At 38.7% G+C, this 21,578-nt stretch overlaps 1 protein-coding gene across 23 annotated transcripts in view; it reads right to left on the reverse strand.

The window, feature by feature from the left end:
* The window catches only part of GPHN (gephyrin), a 439,592-nt gene that overhangs the window by 50,058 nt on the left and 367,956 nt on the right, over positions 1-21,578 (reverse strand). For all 23 annotated transcript variants that reach the window (XM_080684045.1, XM_080684039.1, XM_080684042.1 and 20 more), the window contains 4 exons: positions 15,515-15,570; positions 11,492-11,611; positions 9,617-9,675; positions 8,400-8,553 (listed from right to left, as the gene is read on the reverse strand). In XM_080684045.1, the coding sequence (XP_080540171.1) occupies positions 8,400-8,553; positions 9,617-9,675; positions 11,492-11,611; positions 15,515-15,570 (389 nt within the window). The remainder of the gene's footprint in view (positions 1-8,399; positions 8,554-9,616; positions 9,676-11,491; positions 11,612-15,514; positions 15,571-21,578) is intronic.

The raw sequence follows: 21,578 nt of genomic DNA on the forward strand, positions 1-21,578 counted from the left end.
TGTTGTAAAAATAAGGTTCCCAGGAATTTTTGGTTATCTGATTAAATTTGTCCCAATTTCTGTTTTTAGATTGCTGGAAAGAAAGATAGCTAAAGGAATGGGGGAAATTATGAGGTAAAGAGAAGGGAAAATGAGGGAACCCTTATATAGTTCAGTTTGACAAGTATTTTTTAGTTTCATTTTTTTTCCATAAAGGTCACCCGTGAGGTTATCTGCCAAGAGTGAGAAAGTAGGGCTGCCAGTAAGGTTTAAAGGGGATATAGAATGTATGAATGAACTATCCACTGCAGGAATGTGCTAAGAAATAAACAAACAGTGACATCAGAATTACTGAGCAACTTTAAGTACCAGGTTGATATTAAATGGCAAAAATTTGTAATCCAAGTTTTATGAAGTTTTTCAGTAATGTTTTTATGCTTGGGAGCAAAATTATAGTTGGAGGATGAAGCCATTCAGTTTTGATATTAATTTAAGAAGCAAAGGAATAGGTTAGAAGGAATGAAGCTACCTGAAGTGTTAGTAGTGAGCCATGGTCTTTAATCTGGACAAGTATAATATATCTGGAAGAAAGTAATGTACTATCTAGTCTGATAGATTTCAGATTGCCATTGAAAAGTTGGACAAATGAAATTTAAGAAACCTTTAGTGGGAAGCATTGTGGCATAGTGGGGAAAAGTCATTATAGCCAAAAGACTTATATATAAAACACAGTTACATCACTTACACAAAATATGTTAGGCTAGTTGCTTTGTTTTTGAGTGTCAATTTTCTGGATAATTATACTAATCTCATAGTGTTGTTTTAGTTATAAAGAACATAGCAGTTCTGGGCATAGTAGGCACTCAACTTCATATTCCTTCTCTTATTAGTGGGGAAAAAGATTTTAAAGATTCTAGCTTTACAGCAGCTGCTTGTGGAAGTCACCAAAGAATCTATCTGTCTATATAAAAAGCCAGTGTCCGTGACGACCATGATGACCAAACGACCGGTAGCTATGACGCCCACTGTGGCCAGTGAACTGCCCGATTAGGGGTGGGGCTGGCCGGCAAACCTCTCGGCCCCTCCCCTCTGCTGGCCTGCCCCTGATTAGACTCTCCCATCCATATCAAGAGCGGGGCCGCACAGAGCCTGGATCCTTCCTTCCTGGCAGCCCTGCATCCCTGGGGTTGAGAACTCTGATGGCCCTGCCCAAAGAGTAGAGGTGCCTGACAGGCAGGGACAGGGACCACAGGCCTCCAGGGAGCACTGCAGAGTTGGCAAGGAGAGGAGAGGGCCTGCCGAGGGGAAGGAGGCGAAGCCAGTGGACATCAGCCCAGAATCTAGCCCTTCCCCCTGTAGGCAATGGGTCCTCAACCCAGAACCCCAGCCCAAATTGGAAGAGCCTGAGAGAGGCTTCAGGAAGCTCTACGCTGCGCATTGAGAATGAGACTTTGTGAGGCCCTGACTGAGACCACGCTGCAGCTGGCGCAGCTCAAGGTGGTGGTGGAGTGCACCATGCAGAGGCAGGAGCGCTTTGCAGAGAGGCTGGCCCTCCTGGAGCTGGAGAGATTTGAGCTCAGAGCCCTGGAGCGCAAGGCTGCTGAGCTGGAAGAGGAGCTGAAGGGCCTGTCCAACCTCCGAACTGACAACTAGTGCCTCAAGGATGAGAACACAGCTCTGATCCACGTCATCAACAAACTGTCCAAGTGACCCCGGAGGACTTGCCCTTGCACCCGCATTTATACAGCTTCTGCCACACGCACCCTTCCCCTGTGTGAACACGAGTGACAGGGTTGCCGGGGAGTCTCTGAGAAGCCATAACCTCCCCTTGGGACCTCCAGGCTGGGAGGGGAGGACAGAGCCCCCAGGAGCCAAGGGGGCCATCTGTGGCCAGGATGGAGACCGGAGGCTGAGCCAGGTAGGGGGACCAGGGCTACATTCAGGACCAGGAAGGAAACGAGGACCAGGAAGTGCCAGGACCAGTAGCCAGGACCAGAGTGGCCACCCGGAGGTCCCCTCTCATGTGTGCTGCCACCAGTCACCTCTCCCGCCCCTGAGCAGGGATCCGAGAATGTGCCAAGCATCCTGCTGGCCTGGAGGCTCTGCAACAGGGAGGGACGTTTTCTGTTTTTTGCTGCCCCCTCCCCGATGCTGTCCGGGGCAGGGGGAGAAGGTATTTTCGAGACATAGCACAGGCACCACAAATAAAAGTTGTGAAGTTGCCAAAAAAAAAAAAAAAAAAAAGAGCGGGGCCACCAGCCAAATGCCCCCTTCTTTCCCCCCAGCCAGCCCTGCCCCCGATCAGCCCACCCCACCATGATAGACCTGCAGCCCCTCCCCTTGGCCGCCCCACCCCTGATCGCACCCCCCTCCCCAATAGGGAGTGGGGCTGGCCAGCAAACCTCCTGCAGCCCCTCCCCCTGGCCAGCCCTGCCCCTGATTGCCCCAACACCCCAATAGGGGGCAGGCCGGCCAGCCAATCTCCTGCAGCCCCTCCCCCTGTCTGGCCCCACCCCAGATCGGCCCCCCTACCCCGCTGGCCAACCATCCATGGCTCCTCCCCCAGGCCACTAGCCCCCGATTGGCACTACCCACCCCATTCAGGGGCATGGCCGGTGGCCCACCACCCACAGCCCCTCCCTGTGGCCAGCCCCGGTCCCAATTGGCCCCCCCCAACCCCAATCGGGGGCAGGGCCCACCAGCCAATTGCCCACGGCCCCTTCCCCCAGCCGGCCTGGCCCTTATCGGGGTGGGCTGGCTGGCCAACCTACTGCCATCTCCTTTTCCCAACAGGCCCAGCCCCAATCAGCCCCAATTTGGGCCGGGCCAGCCGGACCCCTCACCCCAGTGCATGAATTCGTGTACTGGGCCTCTAGTATATATATATATATACACACTAGAGGGCCGATGCACCAAATCATGCAAGAATAGGCCTTCCTTCCCCCGGCTGCTGGCACCGGCTTCTCTCTGGCCCCGGCTTTATCCAGAAGGATGTTCGGTCTAAAGATATAGACCAGGGGGCAGATGCTCAATGCAGGAGCTGCCCCCTGGTGGTCAGTGCGCTCCCTTAGCCAACCTCCCATGGCCGGCCAAGCTCCCGTGGTCCCTCCCACCCACTGGTTCCTCCCCCTGGCCAGCCAGCAAACCTCCCATGATCCCTCCACCCCCCATCCCTCTCCCCAGTAGGCAGGCCCTGATTGGCCGGGCTCCGATAGGCCTGGTCCTGATCGGGACTGGGCAAGACGGCCCCAATCGGCCCTGACTGCCGGCCAGGCCTAGGGACCCCACCCATGCACGAATCCATGCACTGGGCCTCTAGTATTACATAAAGATTTTAGACAGACTATATATTTAAAGTTCATACTTGTTTGTACTAGCCTCTGCTATTGACAGTGGCCAAGTAAATTATAAAAAAATGGAACAGAAAAAGCAAAGGCATAGTAGAGATAAATATACTTAATTCTCTGTGTGTGTGAGAGAGAGAGAGGGAAAGAGAGGGAGAGTGAGAGAGAGGGAGAGTGAGAGAGAGGGAGAGAAAGAGAAACAGAGAGATAGAGAGCATGAATGAATGAATGGGTTATGAAATATGGCGAAAGGTAACTGAAACAGTATCTTCAAAACTAGAAGACCAGCATTTACTGAAGGAATAATTTTTGCTAATACTTTGTGTAAGTAGAAAGCAAGCATGCAGTCTTGACTTCCTGAAGATAATCGTAGCTGGTTGACTGATGTCCAGTCTGAAGACCTATAGGTCACTAAAGTTTCAAGAGGATAAGAATGTATTTATCAATAGAGAGATGACATTATCAAGAGTCAAAATTAGGCTTTGGCTGGATAACTCAGTTGGTTAGAGTGTCATCTGATACACCAAGGTTGCAGGTTTGATCCCTTGACAGGGCACATACAAGAGTCAACCAATGAATGTATAAGTGGGACAACAAATCGATGTTTCTCCTCTTTCCTTTTCTCTCTCTCAAATCAATCAATACATAAAAGTAGTTTAAAAAATGAGTTAAAATTAGAAAATACAACTGGGAAATAGAAAGGTTGGTAAAGAGGTGGAAGATACATCTGCCTCCTAAGTGTAAAACTTGCACCCCCTGTCTTCTATTTATACTCACTTCCTAGGTGACTTCATTTAGTCTCATGATTTTAAACACTATGTATATCTAAAAAAAAAAAAGGGAAAAAAAACCCTTTCTATTTATATGCTGATAACTTCCAAATGTATATCTTTAGCGCTGTTCTTTTTCCTAAGCTCCAGGCTAAGTATTGCCTACTGGATATTTCTACTAGGGTCTCTAATAAGTATCTCAAAGTTAACATGTCCAAAATAGAACCCCTGATTTCTACTGCCTAAATCTTTCTCACGTGGATAAATAAATGATAACTATCCTTAGAACTGCTCAGGTCAAAAAGTTTGGAGTTCATCTTGACTTCTCACATACCATATAGAAGTCAGAGTAAACATTTAAAATTTTAAGACATGTTATATTTTTAAAAAAGACATGTTATATTCCACATTATGTTTTCCTTCCTCAAAATGAGCTATTATAATAAACTAGAGGCCCGGTGCATGAATTTGTGCATGGGTGGGGTCTGGCCGGCCCTGCCCCTGATTGGGATTGGTGGGGGTGATCAGGGGCTGGGCAGGCCGGCGGGAGAGGCCAGCCAGGGGGAGGGCCGTGGGCAGGGCCTGGAACAGGCTGATTGGCTGCCGGCCTGGTCACCACCCCACGCAGCCTGCTGTTCAGTCATTTGGTCATCCCTCACTAACCACCCCCTGCCGGCCTGGTTGCCCCACACAGCCTGCTTGTTCAGTTGTTTGGTCGTCCTTCACTAACTCCCTTGGTGGCCTGGTTGTAGGCAGCCATCTTGTGATGGTCAATTTGCATATTACCTCTTTATTATATAGGCTAAAAAACCCTCATCTCCTTTTACTTTGCTCCTTTCCCTCTACACTTCAGCCACATTGACATCTTTGCTGTTCCTCAAACATGGCAAGCGTGCACCTTACCTCAGGGCTTTTATGTTTGTTCCTGCTGTTTGGAACACAATTCCCTTCATATGACACATGCCCTCAATACCTTCTGATTTCCACTTTATCAGTGAGGCCTAATTACCCTATATAAAATAGAAGACTCTATCAATCAGGTCCAGACAAGAAAACCAAAAGTCCTCTAGGTATGGAGCAGGGGTGGGAGAAAGGAGAATTTAATACAGGGAATTGGTTACAGATGTATTGGTTACCAAAGATCAGCAACTATGGGAAGTCACCATCATCCCCAGGGATGTTGGGGGAAAGTATTACTTAGAGTCAAGGAGCTTATACTTCTGGTAATTTCTTTTCACCTTCTAATATCATGTTAATGCATCCCAAAACCTAACTGGACCACAGCTGGAAAGACAGCCTGGGAAATAGAGTTTTCACACTTCCTGTCTTATTGTTTAGGGGAGAGTATAAAAGGGCTAATTTGAGGGAAGTTTCAACATATAATATCTGGCAATACCTGTTCTATTACCATTCTTTATCATCTGACCCTTTCTTTTTCTTCATATACTTTATCACTGTTTGTTTATTGAATACCTCTTTATTATATAGGCTAAAAAACTCTCATCTCCTTTTACTTTGCTGCTATATTCCCAGTGGTCAGAACCATGCCCGGCATCAGTATGGCAACATACTAAGGGGTAAAGGGTAGTGGGAGTGGTCTGCCCCAGTGGAGAAGAGCATTTTATCACTGCTATTGTGTAGATTTGCCAGTGCATGATGATAATAAAAAGCAGAATGACTTGTAATCAGTTTTATTATTTGTTTCTAATTTTCTACACACAATGCATCTGTAGGGTAAAGGATTAACAAAACCTTTTTTCATCTCTAAGGACAAATTTGACCTTAAGTTAACTTTTCTACTCTGTACCCCTCGAAATTCGATAAAGATAAAATGTCAGCTTGTTTCTAGGCAACATTTCTTATGGTAAAAATGATAAAAAATAACTTGCATATGTGCTATACAAATGAACTATAAATACTTAATGGGAAGCTATAGCTTTGGGCTTCACTTGTAACTGGGCATTTCTCTTGTGAGGACCCTGGAAACTGCCTAAGATTGTTACAAGAAAAAGTAATTCCTATTTAGGACATGGAGCTTCTAAGTTGGTGACTCCCATACTCTTCTAGTATAATTCCTTTCCCTTTCATGTGAATGTCACTTGAAGAGCAAAGATAATACTCTTGGATGGCTATGTGGACTGCTAAGATGACCGGTCCTATTGAAGAAGAAAGCCTCATGCTGTCCTACTTGATGCTGTGTTTCCTTTTCAATATCTAAGTACACTGGTTCACAATACAGTGCATTTACATCTTATAAGTCTGATGTTTAGAAAAGAGAATCCCTAGTGGGCTTCCAGCATATAATAAGTTGCTCAAAAATATTAATTGAACAAATGCATGACTTTGGAAGCATATACCTACAATTATGTAATTATTGGATGGTATTAACTAAATTTTAACATACATAGTTTGTTGAAATCAACAAGTGTCTACAGAGGCTACTCTGTGGTAGTTGTAGTCTATAACAGTACCTCCCCATTTTGAAATAATTCCCTCCTTATGAACAAGTCTATGTAGTCACAAAATACAGGGCAGATTTTAAATACGATATACATAGACATCTTGTATGGCATTCTTTCAGTTGCCTAAGGCCACTGTTCTGCTTACCAATATACGACACTGGCTTCAATAATGGGACATATGTGAAGTCATATATATCAGGGGAAATCAGAACTAATACTTAAGGAAACCTGTGCTATGAATGATTAAATTATAAACTTTCCACATTGATAGACAAGTATAATTTCTTTTGGCCTCTCTGAAAATATATGAATGATTTTTTTCTGTTGTTTTTTGGCTATTTGAGGATCTCAAGCCTTCAGGAGAGATACTATGCTTTATCTCTTTTACACCCAGTTTCCAGTACACTGCTACTCATAGAGAGACACAACAAACATCAACTAAGTTATATGATTGTAGAGAATCATAATAACAGCTAACTTTGGATGGGAGTAGAGGAGAAATGTTGAGCTATGTCAAATGAGAGATTATAGAATTTAGAAGCAAGTCTATGAGGGCAGGAAAATAGGACTACAAATTCTTCCTTTGATTCCATAATATAAGTACCATCTCTATTCTCACCTTACATTTCCCTACCACCAATAAATAGTTTTAATAAAGAGTATAAAGGACAGTTTTAAAAAATACTGCCAGTATACTTTGAGGATAACTGAGAATATTAGTCCAGCCCTACAAAAGTATCAGTAAGAATACAAGAAATATAGCTGAAACAAAGTTGCCTAATAACTGGTTATTTATGAATTTGCTCATTCTATTTAGCTTTCCCAAACCCCATGAACTCACTTAGATGTACAAACATGTAAATAAGTCACAGAATAGTTCATTAAGTTTAAAATAAATTACTTTCTGATGCTAAACATAGTGTCAGTTGGTCCTAGGTATATTAAATCATCACTATGTAATTGATTGAAAAGAATGTTTGTTTTGGGTCAATCTAGTTTTAGGGAATGCCTAGTGCACATATACTGGGAAGTAGGCAAACCTAGAATGTTGATTTATCTCTCCATTAGCAAAAAAAAAAAAAAAAAAAAAAGTCCATTTCTAAGACTTTAAGAAATTAAAAATAATTGTAACAAATGGCTTATTTTCAGAACTAAGTGAGCTTAAAAGAGGGGAAAAAAAGAAATCCTGTTAATTTTTCTATTAAGGTCTGAAGGAATTAATTTTTAAAATATCAATAGTTTCTGATTCTGATCTTAGGCTTTGAATTTCAAGCAGATTTACTTTTCAATATTCCTAGTTTGACCATAGAGCCTCCAATTGAACTTTTGTATAATCCAAGAAAAACAGGGAATAGGAAGTTTTTCGAGAGTTCTCAGAAAAAGATTGACTAAATGCTCCTTCCTAAATCAGGGCTCATATGACATTTGATACAATGTAAATAGCATGTCACTAGAGATGCTATCTTTAGAGAAAAAAACAAAAACCCGATTATCAAACCCTTCCATAAAGATCACATGGAATTTTAGCAGGAATAGGCTAGCCATGGTATCCCAATTCACTGAATTCTTTCCCACACAGAGGTGGCCTACATCACAGCAGCAGAGTGGGCACAATTCATTGTCCTAATAGACTAAGTACTGAGTTTGCACAGCTGAATATCTACAGCTATCCGTCAACACTCTTTGCATGTGTGGAAAGGCCATTGTTTCATTCTAATAAATGGAAGGGATTATTTATATGTAATTTCTACTTCCTCCTTCTTATCCACAATCTTCTATTTATAACATAGGTGTCAGAAACACTTTTATCTGAAAGTCCCATTCCCCCCCACCTCCTTTTTTACCTCATTCCCTGTTGACATGACTGCAACCACTGGAAACTTATTAACTTCAACCTCTGTGACACCTACAGTTGCCAGAAGACCAATCTCTGAGGGGCCCATGTGCGTTCCTTTGGCCAACACGCATTCCCCTCTTTTAATGTCATGGCCGATGGGTCTGAAAGTCAAAGCAGAACCATAAGCACGATGAGTAAGAATAATATTTTCAACTCAGAGGGAAACTTTAGTGTTAGAGAAGGAGGACACTCTAGGGAGAAAAATGTTAACAGACAAGGCAGAAGCAGAATAATGAAATGAAGAGATTCTAAAAACTGCAGGCTTCTTAAATTAAAAATATTAAATCATACAACAGAAGACAAAAATAGAATTTATATCTATTATTGCTAAACAGGAATATGTTATTTCACATTTGAAAATTACTTTATAAATTGCTTTGTACCACATTTCTGTCAAAAACGCCAATTGCAAACTTTGATATAAGGCAAGAAATTATATGGAGTTAATGATAAAAAGTCTACAGCTTTATGGTAAGGAGAAAAATGCTAATAAGATTACAGTCAAGGAAATAATTTCTATTTGAGTCACTTAGGTTGGTCCAGTTATGTGTCCGCATAAGTCCATTCACCTTGGCCTCCTGACATAAGAATGGGAGAAGCGTAGCTTTGCCACAAGGAGATTTGACAAATTAGTATTAATGAAATCAGGGTAAATATATTCCATTGTAACAAAGATCATTTAAAGTATGTGCCCTCCTTATGATAGGACAGTGGTCTCATCTTTGCTTTTGATTATTTCATTTGCCTCTACCATCTCCATGAAAATGTAGGCAGAGCAGACATGGACTGCAGAGTTCAGAAAATTCATTTCCTACTTGTTAAAAAACCTGAAAGCTAATGGTTGACTGAACTGTGGATTTATGATAGCCATTCTTTCCTGAGTTCATGAACATGCAGAAAAAAAAAGTTGGCTACACATTCAGGGTCCTCAAACTACGGCCCGCGGGCCACTTGCGGCCCGCCGAGGACATTTATCAGGCCCCCCTGGGTGCCGCTGCCTGTCCTGCTTAGCAGCCGACTCATCCTGGGCCCGCAGTGCGCGTAGGAATTTGTTCATAGTTTTTTTTTTTTAAACTATAGTCCGGCCCTCCAACGGTCTGAGGGACAGTGAACTGGCCCCCTGTTTAAAAAGTTTGAGGACCCCTGTATATGTTATGAACTTACCTGATATCTTGGCCTGGCCGAGCTTGCACCAGAATTCGTACTTCAAGTTCTTCAGTGCCCTATAATAAGAGTAAGTAGTGCAATTTCAAACAGAACTATCTAACAGAATTTCTGATCAATGAAATTTAGCTACATCAGATAGCCCAGAATATATACAAATATAGAGAAACAAAAAAACATTTGCTAAACACTTTGAACATGATAAAATTCTACCATAGGTTCCTGCAAAATTAGGTTTGATGCCAAGGAATAAATAAAATATTTTTACACTTTAAAAAAATATACCTATCAAAATACTGAGTCTTACTTTTTGGTAGCATTCTCAAGGAAAAATAATTTTATACATATTATTTATATGCAATGTTTGTATGGAAAATAATACAATAAATAATAATATAAGAATAAACTGTTTTGCATATTCACAACTGTAAATCTACTTTTGCCCCACCTTGTATATATATTTGGCTACCCTAGTAGCCAAATGAATGTGTAAGGAGATAACTTATCTCTTCTGTTCCCATGAATCATGGGTTCAATACTATACCAAGGTTCTCAAATATCTGCAGAAATTTCAGTGAAGGACTTATAGTTTGCCTGGTAGTAAATTTCTATAAATGAATAGTGATCAATTTTACATTTATGGGCTGTGAATAATATTGTGAGACTGGAGCTGTGTTTTGTCATCTGGCAGAGTCTGTGGAGGCATGTGTTCTGCATTTCAATGTTCTGTTGGCTTCCCTGGTGCCAGTAAATCTGCTGCACAGTTTTAACAGCAAGCAATGTGATCTGTATGCCAAGAGTTGAATCTTATAAGCATTACATGTGAAAAGATGATTAAAAAAAATTCCCAGATCAAGAAAAGTGGCGGTCTCTCAGCATGGCCGAATTTTACTATATGCCAGACCAGGAGAATACTATTGTTTTTAACTTCAGCTTTTAAAATATAAACTTCTTCACAAAACAAGTAAGATAGCCAGTCATTAAGACCTCAGCTGAAACTATTCTTTTATTGGTGGCTGATCCTCTGGCTGTAATAATTGCCACTAGTTTCAGTGACATGAAGGCCTGTTTAAACCAACAAAGATCCTAGGGTCCTTTATTTCAGGCAATGGAGAGGGAACTGGTATCAATTTAATATTTCCAGGCTGTTAATTGGTGGCACAGATTTTTCTGAAAAATATAGATACTAGGGCCGAAACCGGTTTGGCTCAGTGGATAGAGCGTCAGCCTGCGGACAGAGGGGTCCTGGGTTCGATTCCGGTCAAGGGCATGTACCTTGGTTGCGGGCCCATCCCCAGTGGGAGGTGTGCAGGAGGCAGCTGATCGATGTTTCTCTCTCATCGATGTTTCTAACTCTCTATCCCTCTCCCTTCCTCTCTGTGAAATATCAATAAAATATATTAAAAAAAAATATAGATACTAGAGCTGAGTGTTATTTGGTTCAAATGTTTGGCTTAGTGTAATATTTAAGAACCTGCCCAATGTTCTTTGTTAAATTTTTCTCTATTAAGTCTCCCTTCACATTTTATCAGAAGCTAGTATCGGTTAACAAACTTCTTAGCTAGAAGGTATGTCAACAATTAATACCTCTGCTCTTTTATCTTGAGGTAGTTTCTTTCCTTGTTTGCATATATTTCTTGAATCAATGTGGTTCAAATTATGCTATAATCACAGTAATAATCATAAAAATTTCTCCCATAACAGGAGATTTTTAAGCCTAAGGCAATTCATTATTTAGTGTAGACTCATACACTACACTGTAAGATCCTAAAATAATCAAAACACACTGGGTTATTCTCATAAACATTGCAGAAAACGGATATGACTTAAAATACTGCTACAGGAATGTAATGATAAGACCTGGTGATAACATACATCATCAGACTCCCTGATAAGTTCGGTATCTTCTACTTGTACTACAGCATCAGCACCGCAGGGAATTGGAGCACCTGTTGTAACCCGCATGACTTGTCCAGGCATTACTGTCTGAGTTGGCTGGAAACACAAGCATGTAAGAAAGAGCTGATTTACTTTACTGCTGTTAAGTGAAAGCAACATTTTCCTGTAGGAGATGTAACATTTTTAGAAACAAACCATAAAAGGAAAATCATACAGTCTTATTCATTTTGGGCCAGTGTAATGAAAGCTACTCACAAACAGGTACACTCCAAGAGGCTTTAACTTGATTTATGGTCATGACCATTAGATGCCTTTTGTGGTACCCTGTTTTCCTTTTGAAGAACTGCCACTTACACATGCCATTATTGTCTCTCACTCAAATAATGTGAATTTTCTTAATATATGTAAAGTGATTTCAGAGTCTTTAAGAAAAAAAAAGCTATGCAAAATGATTTTATGTATGACAATTATGAAAAACTAGCACATTAGTCACTTACTGAAGTTTTGATATTTGAGAAATGTCATAACTTAAAGCTAAACTTTTTGGTTAAATATAGGCAAGTCAGAAAAATCATTTAAATTATTGCTCTTGAAAATCTTTCTACCAAATGTAATTAAATAATTTAAAAATGATTGTAGTGCCTATAATAATTTGTATGAAACACTATATCTGAGATTTTCATTGTCTGAACTCTCATAGGAATGGTATAGGAGACCGATTACTCCTCCTAGCATAGGAAAAAGCATATTTCTATAAGATCCATCTGATAGGTCTGAGTTGGCCTCAGATGAGTAACTTGTCATTGGCCATGATTTGGGTCAGAATTGGGAGGAAAAATGCTTCAAATTTCCTCTAAGATAAAATTCTGAGATAATATTAATTCCTCAATAAAAATCTTTCCAGCCTGGCCAGTGTCGCTCAGTGGTTGAGTGTCTACCTCTGAACCAGGAGGTCATGGTTTGATTCCAAGTCAGGGCACATGCCCAGGTTGTGGGCTCAATCCCCAGTAGTGGGGGCGTGCAGGAGGCAGCCGATCGATGATTCTCTCTCATCATTGATCTCCCTCTCCTCACCTCTCTCTGAAATCAATAAAAACATAATTTAAAATAAATATCTCTCCAAAGATATCTGCATCATAGGTATTTATTTAAAATCTTAGGTCATGTGCTCACTTTGGCAGTACATATACTAAAATTTTAGGTCACAATGTGAATATATTTAACACTACTATACTGTACACTTAAAAATGATTAAGATGGTACATGTTATGTATTTTTTAACAGATTATAACCATTTTAGGGAATAGCTAAGGATACATACCTCTCCACTGGATATACATATGGAGCAAAACTGAAAATTTATTTATTAGAACAGCTTTAAAAAGCTTCTTTCAATATTATCACTACAAACAATCCCACTAATAGATAATATTACTGAACCCTCAATATATGTTTGGTACAGTGTTAAGTGCATTATTACATTCAATTTATATAGTAACCTAAGCTCAACAAAGAGAGGAATTTGTTTTATTTTTCTGTTGGCCTCTCCAGACCACATCATCATACCATTCTGTGCTGTGGCCCAGAAGGCTGACCTCTAATGGACTATTTCAACCAGGTTTCCATCACTGGATTCTGGTTAGGTAAAGCCAATGGGAGGGGTCAACAAGAGAGAGAGGGCAGAAGAGGGAGAAAAGCCGGGTTTATATCTCCTTTGCTTTTTCCCTGCTGGGCTGCACTTTGGTGAAGGCTAGGTCATCTCTACCACTGACAGGTAACCCTGAGCCATAGCTATGAATCTCCACAGGTCTACTCTTTCCCCTGGCTCCTTCAGACATAGAGATGGTAATGGAATTTCACTGTTATCCCCTGGGTGCTTCACATTTCTTCGTTAGTTTCTCTTAACCCTATCTATATCTTGGAGATAGTTCCCGCATTAATCTTCTTAATCACCTCTTTCCAGATATATTTATTGCTCTATCATCCAAAGCCTAGAAAGTGTCTGGCACAAATAAATATTTCCAGAATGAATAAATGAACATGAATAATCTCATTATCACAACTACATGAAGCATGCAATCCTTTGTGGCTTATAACTCCAGTGTTCTTCCTCCTTTTCTCACAGTTATTGGAGAAAGTGATTCTTGGGATTGTACTGTGTATCCCCTTATTCTGCTATTGAAAATACATTCCAGGCTCATTCAGAATTGTTATATTTTAATGTAATCTTCTGCCAAGGTAATGCATAGGATTTAAAATGAAAAGTTTAGAGCCCATTACATTAAATTTTCTTCCTTAATTTTCAACCCCAGATACTACTACTACTTATTGTCTGGAACATCTCAGTAATTTTTTAATGACAAGCATTAAAGATCTGACATAATATACATTTTTTAGTAGAGATGCTAAGGCCAAAACAATCTTCTGAGACTGCGGAACAAAGACATTTAATATAGTCCTTCATTTGCTGAAAGTGCTTTTTTGGCTAAGGCTAAAAGTAAATCCTAAAGTGAGTTTCAGAGCAGTTGCTTCTTAAGCTGAAGTGTGCTAGCCTGGAGCCCTGCTTAATGCATCATATTCTGTAAGTATACTTTAAGTTTTATTGTGGTTGTACCTGCAATTTTCTCTACTTCTTGGCTTAAACCAACACTTAAGAAATGTTTTTGGCCTAGCCAGTGCTGCTCAGTGGTTGAGTATAGACCTATGTACCAGGAGGTCACAGTTCCATTCCTGGTCAGGACACATACCTGGGTTGTGGGCTCAATCCCCAGTTGGGGGGCATCCAGGAGGCAGCCGATCATTGATGTTTCTATCCCTTTCTCCCTCTCCCTTCCTCTCTGAAATCAATAAAAATATACTATATATTTATAAAAATGAAGTGTTTTTGTGTGATTGTTAAATAAACAATTTGGCTCCTCTCCAGGACTAGTAATTCTAAATGGTAGATGAAAGATCACTATCAGCTCACTTATATTACATCCAATGTAAAAGAAATTATTGGATACATAAAACTTTTACAATCTACTTAGAGTAGACAGAAAACTGCAATTGAATTGAGTCAAATGAAAAACTCTAGCATTAAGTGAAGTACTTCTTTTGGATTATTAAGACTAGTTTTTTTAAAATTTTTATGATACACCTTATACGCTTTATATAAAGTAAAAAGTTTAAATCTTCATTTTTCCTTAATGGATTTTTGAGCTTCGTCTAATAATAGCATTGTATAATTAAATAGTATTTTCTTTGAAAGTGTCCAGTGCTAATCACTAGGACCAAATCATAAGTGATTTTGGTACAGCAAGAAGCCATTTTGTAAATCACTGTTTCAGTGTATGCAATGGTATCCCGATGCTCACATATATGTACTTTCAATAAGTGAGCAACTTGGTTTGTCTGTATATGTAAGTTATAAAGAATATCGCAGGTCATGTGAAAAAACCCCACCCATTTTATTGTATAGTTTTGATATTTTACCCCAAAAATTTTTTATGAGAACTTACAAGCTGGAAACTTAAGTTTCACAACTTTTCTTTGTGCTCCTAGTTCTCTAGTACAACTGGTGGTCTTAATTAGCAAATAAAATTTAAGAAGTCCACAAGGTCCTTAACAATCTGCTACCTACCCTTATGTATACTGTGACTACTACAAACTATTTGCAGTTCCCTGAGCATTCCATGTAATTTTTAAAACACTTCTGGATGGTAGTTCTATTCATAACATTGATATTTATACAGGAAGAATTATCCAATCAAGGGCTGGAAAATGTTTGTGGGCATGTCTCTGAGACATGCCAACAAGACCATGCCATATACTAATAGATGCAGATTCTTACAGTAAGAAAGAATTGGCTCTTCTCATGGGAACTCTCCTTTAATCTCTTTGATAACCAGTCTAATCCCTCTCTAAGATTTCCCTTCCAGTGATGGTTGAAACTTAGAATTAGATCCTGAAAGTGCATGAAACTGAACTCTTTAGGGCCTGTCAGGCCTATGAATCTACCTGTTCACCGGCTTGGGATTCCCCGATGATGAAACGATCTCCTGGGCCATCAGCAGCTGTGAGATGAACAGAACCAAGAACAAACATCAGAATGGACCTATAGCAAGGAATAAAAACCTACTATTGGAATTCTAAAATTTGAGTCAAATGATCAGATAGGCTTCAGGAAAGTGGAATACATTTCTGATCTCCTAGATGAGACAATGGCTTTACTCCTGGTTTGGTATCCCAAACTCACAAGTACTAATAGAAGTGTTCCTAATTTGTGTTCTTTCTTGGTGCCACTTGAGATGGTCTTCCTCTTGCTTGATAATTTCCAAACATGTGCTTTTAAAAAAGGAAGTTTTTTGTTTTTTTTTTTTTTTTTTGCCTATCTTCCTAAATAAATACCACCTTATTCATGGGTATGTATTTGTGATGTGTGTGTGCCACTCATGGATATCACTATACATTTCTCCATTTTCTATAATATTTTTAACTATTTCATACTATTTTAAAAAAATTTATCACTCAGTTTGATCTTTATAATAACCCAGTGAAGTAGGAAGAAAATAACATTCTTTTCTCCTTTTGACATTTGAAGGAAATGAGTTACAGAATAAAGGAATTCAGGTAGAAAAGGTTAAGTAAATTGAACAAGTTCTGTGGTAGAGCTAGGATTAAAATCCAGTCTCTTAATTTATAGTACAGTGTGTGTGTGTATGTGTGTGTATTTTATAATGAGGCAATGTATATTATTCTGAATCAGAATGTATAGGTAGTGCTGCATCACATTTTTTCCATTGATTATTTTTAAATTGGAAGAAACCCTTTCACTATTGAGAGTGAAAAAACCGTCTTACCCAGTCTTTTTCTGAATACAGTATAGTAATGACTGGATAAAAATATTCCTATAAATAAATATATTCAAAAGGGTTTTCTTCACATATGATGTGGATTTCAGACCAATACTACTGGTAAGGCAATATTTACCTAATGAGTTTTATGATCAGGACCATTAGTTCTGTGTTATCTGCATACAGCAAGGGTTTGGGACACATACAGAAAAGATAACACTTTCTATATTACTATTTTAATTACATTTGCAATCATGCTAATAAATAATAAAAGTATTTTCCTTATTTTAAAAAGGACATGAAATTCATTATTTCTCTACTGTACTATAACATTGTGTTTTTTTTACTAAAGGCTTGTAAACAATACTGTTTATAATGAGTCACTCTTCCACAGGCTTTGGTTGACCTATTGTGGAGGGAGATAAGAATTAACATTGGGTATCTTCTACGTGAAAGATATTGTATCTCGTGCTTCATAAAGATTATTTTAGTTAATAAACTCTTGACTTTCTTTTGTTTGTTTTTAATCTTATATTATTTTCAGTGTTCACCTGTAAAAAAGAGAACAGTTTTCCTGTAATGCTATTCTTACTATGCTGTTTTCATGGGTTCTTCTTTTTTTAAAAAAACTTTTTTTGAAGTGAAAAATTTAAACAAACATAGAAGTACTTGCTTCAACAATTATCAACATTTTACCCATCTTGTTTCATCTATTCCCTCACTTATTTTGGCAGAATTTTAAAGCAAATTATTATTTTCTTACTGTTGAAAATTAAAAATTCAATTAGCTTTCAGAATTCTGCACTAACTGCATCTCAAATGTGAATAAATTTATTTTTAATTATTTTTCTAGTAAAGATATTACCATCTTGCCATCTCCCAGTAGCAACATAGACATTTTCTCTTTTTACTTCTTTGGGCGAGGGAAAATTAGCATGGCTTTAGAGAAAACAAAGCTGAATCTGAATCCTGGTTCTGCCTATTATTAGCCTCAGGACTTCCAGCAAATAACTAAACTTTTCTCTAGCCTTCACAGTTTTCTTGTTGATAAAAATGGGGATAATCATTTAAAAATACTAATTCTTTTTTAAAGCTTTTCATTCCTTTCACTCATTCACTAAATTTCTAAGTGTCATCAAAGTGCTGAGGTAGAGTAAAGAGTAAAACCAGACATTGTTTCAATTCTAGTGCAGTGCCAGTCTGTTGTAATGTTTTTTAAACTCTGGATCACAAATGGAGGTGGGCTCTAAAAGCAACCCGAAAACAATGTTTTGTGTTTTTTTTTCAAATTAAAAAGAATAGAAAATACATTTCATCACATATGGTAAGGATAAATACTGTTTCAGGAAACTTATTTTTTATATGTGTGCATATATATATATTTGTAGATATTGTATATTTTATATATGTGTGTATATCATTGGCTTGTAATGTATACTGTATTTAATGTCTTTTTTTTACTTTTTAAAAACAGACTTTATTTTTAAGAGCAGTTTTAGGTTTGTAGCAAAACTGCATGGAAGAGTTCAAAGTTCCCATATCCCCCCTATTCCTGTCCATAGTTTCTCCTATCATCAATATCTTGTATTAGTGAGGTATATCTGTTATAATGAATGAATTAATATTAACACATTATTACTAATTTAAGTCCAAAGGTTACATTAAGATTCACTCTGTGTTATATAGTTCTGTGAGTTTTGACAAATGCATAGTGTCTTGTATCCACCATTACACTAAAGTAGAGAATTAATGCGTGTCTTCCTACGAGTGTGGTTAAAATAAAACTCTTCAAGCCACTGATGTAATAGATATTAACCAACCTATCATATTAATGAATATATAAACACAAATTAAGAAAACCACTCTAAAGGAACATGGTTTTATGACAATACACAATAAAAGTACTGGAACTACACTGGAGGGTCAAGGAAAGTTACCCTAATAAGAGTATTTTTTATTTGAATATGAAGGATGAATAAGGCTAAGTAGGCAAAAGGTAGGAGTGTGTGTGTGTGTGTGTGTGTGTGTGTGTGTGAAAGAGAGAGAGAGAGAGAGAGAGAGAGAGAGAGAGAGAGAGAGACAGAGAGATGTGGAAATGCTCCATCTAAAGTTCTTCATCTAGAGAGCAGTATGTGTAAAGGCCTGTGGTTCATGTCCTCCTTATATCTTACCCTTTAGCCACTCTCAAATTCTGGTACTGTAGCTCCTAAGCATGACTCATATTTCAGCTCCACAGCATATGCTACTTCCATTGCTTAGAGTGTCCTTTCTTTATCCCTGCCTTTGATGAAAGACTTCTTAGCTTTTAAGACTCAGTTCAAATGTCATTTTCTTTAAGAAGTCATATCTGACTCCCAATCCTCAAGAGTCACCTACTTTCTCTTTTGTTTCTCCAGAGTATTCTTGAAATAACTCTAATATGGCTTCCTAATGTATTTGCAATTATTTGCTTATTTGTCTCAGAGGGATCCCTAGAAATTGCTGCATAATAAGTATTCTATAAATGTTCAATATGTGAAGTATTCAAAGTGTCCAATAAATAAGAATAAATTAATAATCTTCTTAGAAAGATGCATGAATGAATGAATAATATTTTTTTCAACACATAATGCTGTATTTTAAATGTCTTTCATTTTCTTCTAGGCATACTGTCTTCAAAATGTGTGTCAACATTCACCATCTTTAGATATTTAGAAAGATTACTCTGATTAATTCTAATAACTTAGATTATGTTGTTATTCAGTCAAGGTTATGACTACCTCATCACTGATGCTCAATAAATACTTGTTAAAAGAATAAAGAAATGAATTTGGCATTTCTATAATACTTAGGTGGAAAGTTTGTAAACTGACTTGTGTGTGTTACTATTGTGTTTTGTAAATCTTTTAAAATACTCTAAAATGAGCTCTGTAGAAACAGGGATCACTTCCTTCATTTCTTTTTTGAAACCCTCTGCTCTTCAATCTTCCTCCTGTCTCCTGTTCCTCCACACATGCAAATGCACATACACTTAAAATGCTTACATCAATATTTTACACAAATGTTCTAAATAAATGTTACTGAATAATGAGTGACTGGAGATCATCTGGGTCAAGTCTGGTATTCTGTCCGGGAGGCCAACATCTGAAAGAGCCCTTAAGTGATCCTTTGTGATTAGGGACTGTGAGTTAACTGGGAAGAGAATACGTGGTCACTTAAACTGTGTTCTCTACCTTGCCCTGGGAAACAGGCCTCTATACTGCTGGCTAAGGAAGGCTCAGTTAACCAGCATTATAGAAGGCTCTTTGAATCAAGAGGAGTCTTTTTAAAAATATTTCCCTTATAATAGTGCTTCTCAGTCCTTAATGAGCATATAAATCACCTGGCGGTCTTGTTAAAATACAGATTCTGATTCAGTGGGTCCGGGATAGGACCTGAGGTTCTACACTTCTAAAAAAGCTGATGCTGATGCTGCTGGTTCATGGACTATTCTTGTTGAGGAGCGGACAAGATTGAACTGAATATAGACACATTCAGACTAAGAGAAAACTTAAGGAATAAAAAAAATCAGTGAACCACAGAAGTTCTTATTTTACATTGACATCAAGGCTCACTATTTCTTATAAAGATAGACAAATAATAACCAATCTATCTAATTGCTGATATTTATTGAAAAATATCTATTAAAGAGATAAGTAAAAGAAAAGTTGCCATTTTCAAGACGAATTCTACAAGCTTGGGTGTGAGGGGGCTGAAGTGGAGGAATGGTGGTATATGAACCTAAAGTTTGGAAAAAAAATTAAGCCACAGTATGCCATTAGAAAAGATGGATTCCAAATATTTCTGTAAAGGCTTAGGATCTCCCCCCACCCCCTGATTCTGACATTTCAGTTAATAAACTTTCTTTTCTGTTTCATAATTGTTGAATTAAATTAGAAGGAGGTGATAAAAGCAATATAAACCCAATCCTAACAGCAAATGCATTATATAAGTAATTCATTACACTTAATGCTAGATCCTGAAGCTTTTTGTTAATATCCAGATTTTTTTAGCCTTGTTTACCTGTTTATGTAAAGATTTCTGATATCATTTTACATAAAATTGATACCATTAGATAACTGTTCATTGTGGCAATATATAGAAAATGGTGTTCCCCAAGTCATTTACTATAGAATTATTACTTATTTTCATTTTCCAGCCATGTGTGAACTCTCTTTAAGCCTCCTGAAACACTTTATTCATTTATTTCCAATAATAAAGAGTTTCATCATTTCCATGTTAGGACTGAATAAAAAAGACTGCAGAGATCACAAACCTTTCAGAGATCCTAGGAAATATCTTCAACAGAGGAGCAAGGCAGAGGGATTTATTTACTTTGATAACGGAACTACACTAAGACCAGGATGATAGACAACAGGGCAATAGTATTTATGTATATAGTAAAATTAAGATTATAGAAAGAGTTGGGGTGGGGGAAACAGAAGGTGACAAGACTAGCACAACAGGATTAATACTTGCTGCAATTATATTGAGGGATTAAATCAGGTGAGTTGTTTGGAATTTTAAATCTGTTGCCTTTTCTTATGGAAAGCAGGGAGCTAGGGAGTAGAACAGATGAGTGAGAAGGCATTTTATATCATTTACAATTATCTTCCAGGAGAAAAACACCCATTTTGTTTTTAGTATTGAGAAAAGAGATATTCCTTAAATACAGTTTTAACTAAAATTAATTATTCCAAATTATCTCTCTGCTCACATGAGTAATACTCCCATCCACACTAATAAAAGAGAAACATGCAAATTGACCATACCGCCGCTGTGCCCACAAGCCACGCCCACCAACCAATCAGGAGTGAGTATGCAAATTAACCCAACCAAGATGGCTGCGGCCACAGAGCGAGCAGGAGGGCTTGGGTTTTCCTGGCAATAGAGAAAGCCAAGCTTCCCACCCACCCTGGCCGGCCCTGGCCTCTGCTCAAGGCTACAAAGTTTCAATTATAGAAGATAAATAAATCCCAACAAAAATGGAGGCAGCCACGGAGCTGGAGAGAACAGGAGGCTTGGGTTGCCCCCAGCGATGGAGAAAGCCGAGCTTCCTGCCCGCCCTGGCCTGCCCTGGCCTCCACTCAAGGCTACAAAGTTTCAATTATAGAAGATAAATAAATCCCAGATACCAGGGCCTCCGCTTGGGTCGCCGGGGGTGTGTGGCTGGCCTGCAAACCACCACAGGCCCCTCGCCCAGGCTGCCC

This window comes from Plecotus auritus (assembly GCF_963455305.1).
Source record: "Plecotus auritus genome assembly, chromosome: 1".
Taxonomy (NCBI): domain Eukaryota; kingdom Metazoa; phylum Chordata; class Mammalia; order Chiroptera; family Vespertilionidae; genus Plecotus; species Plecotus auritus.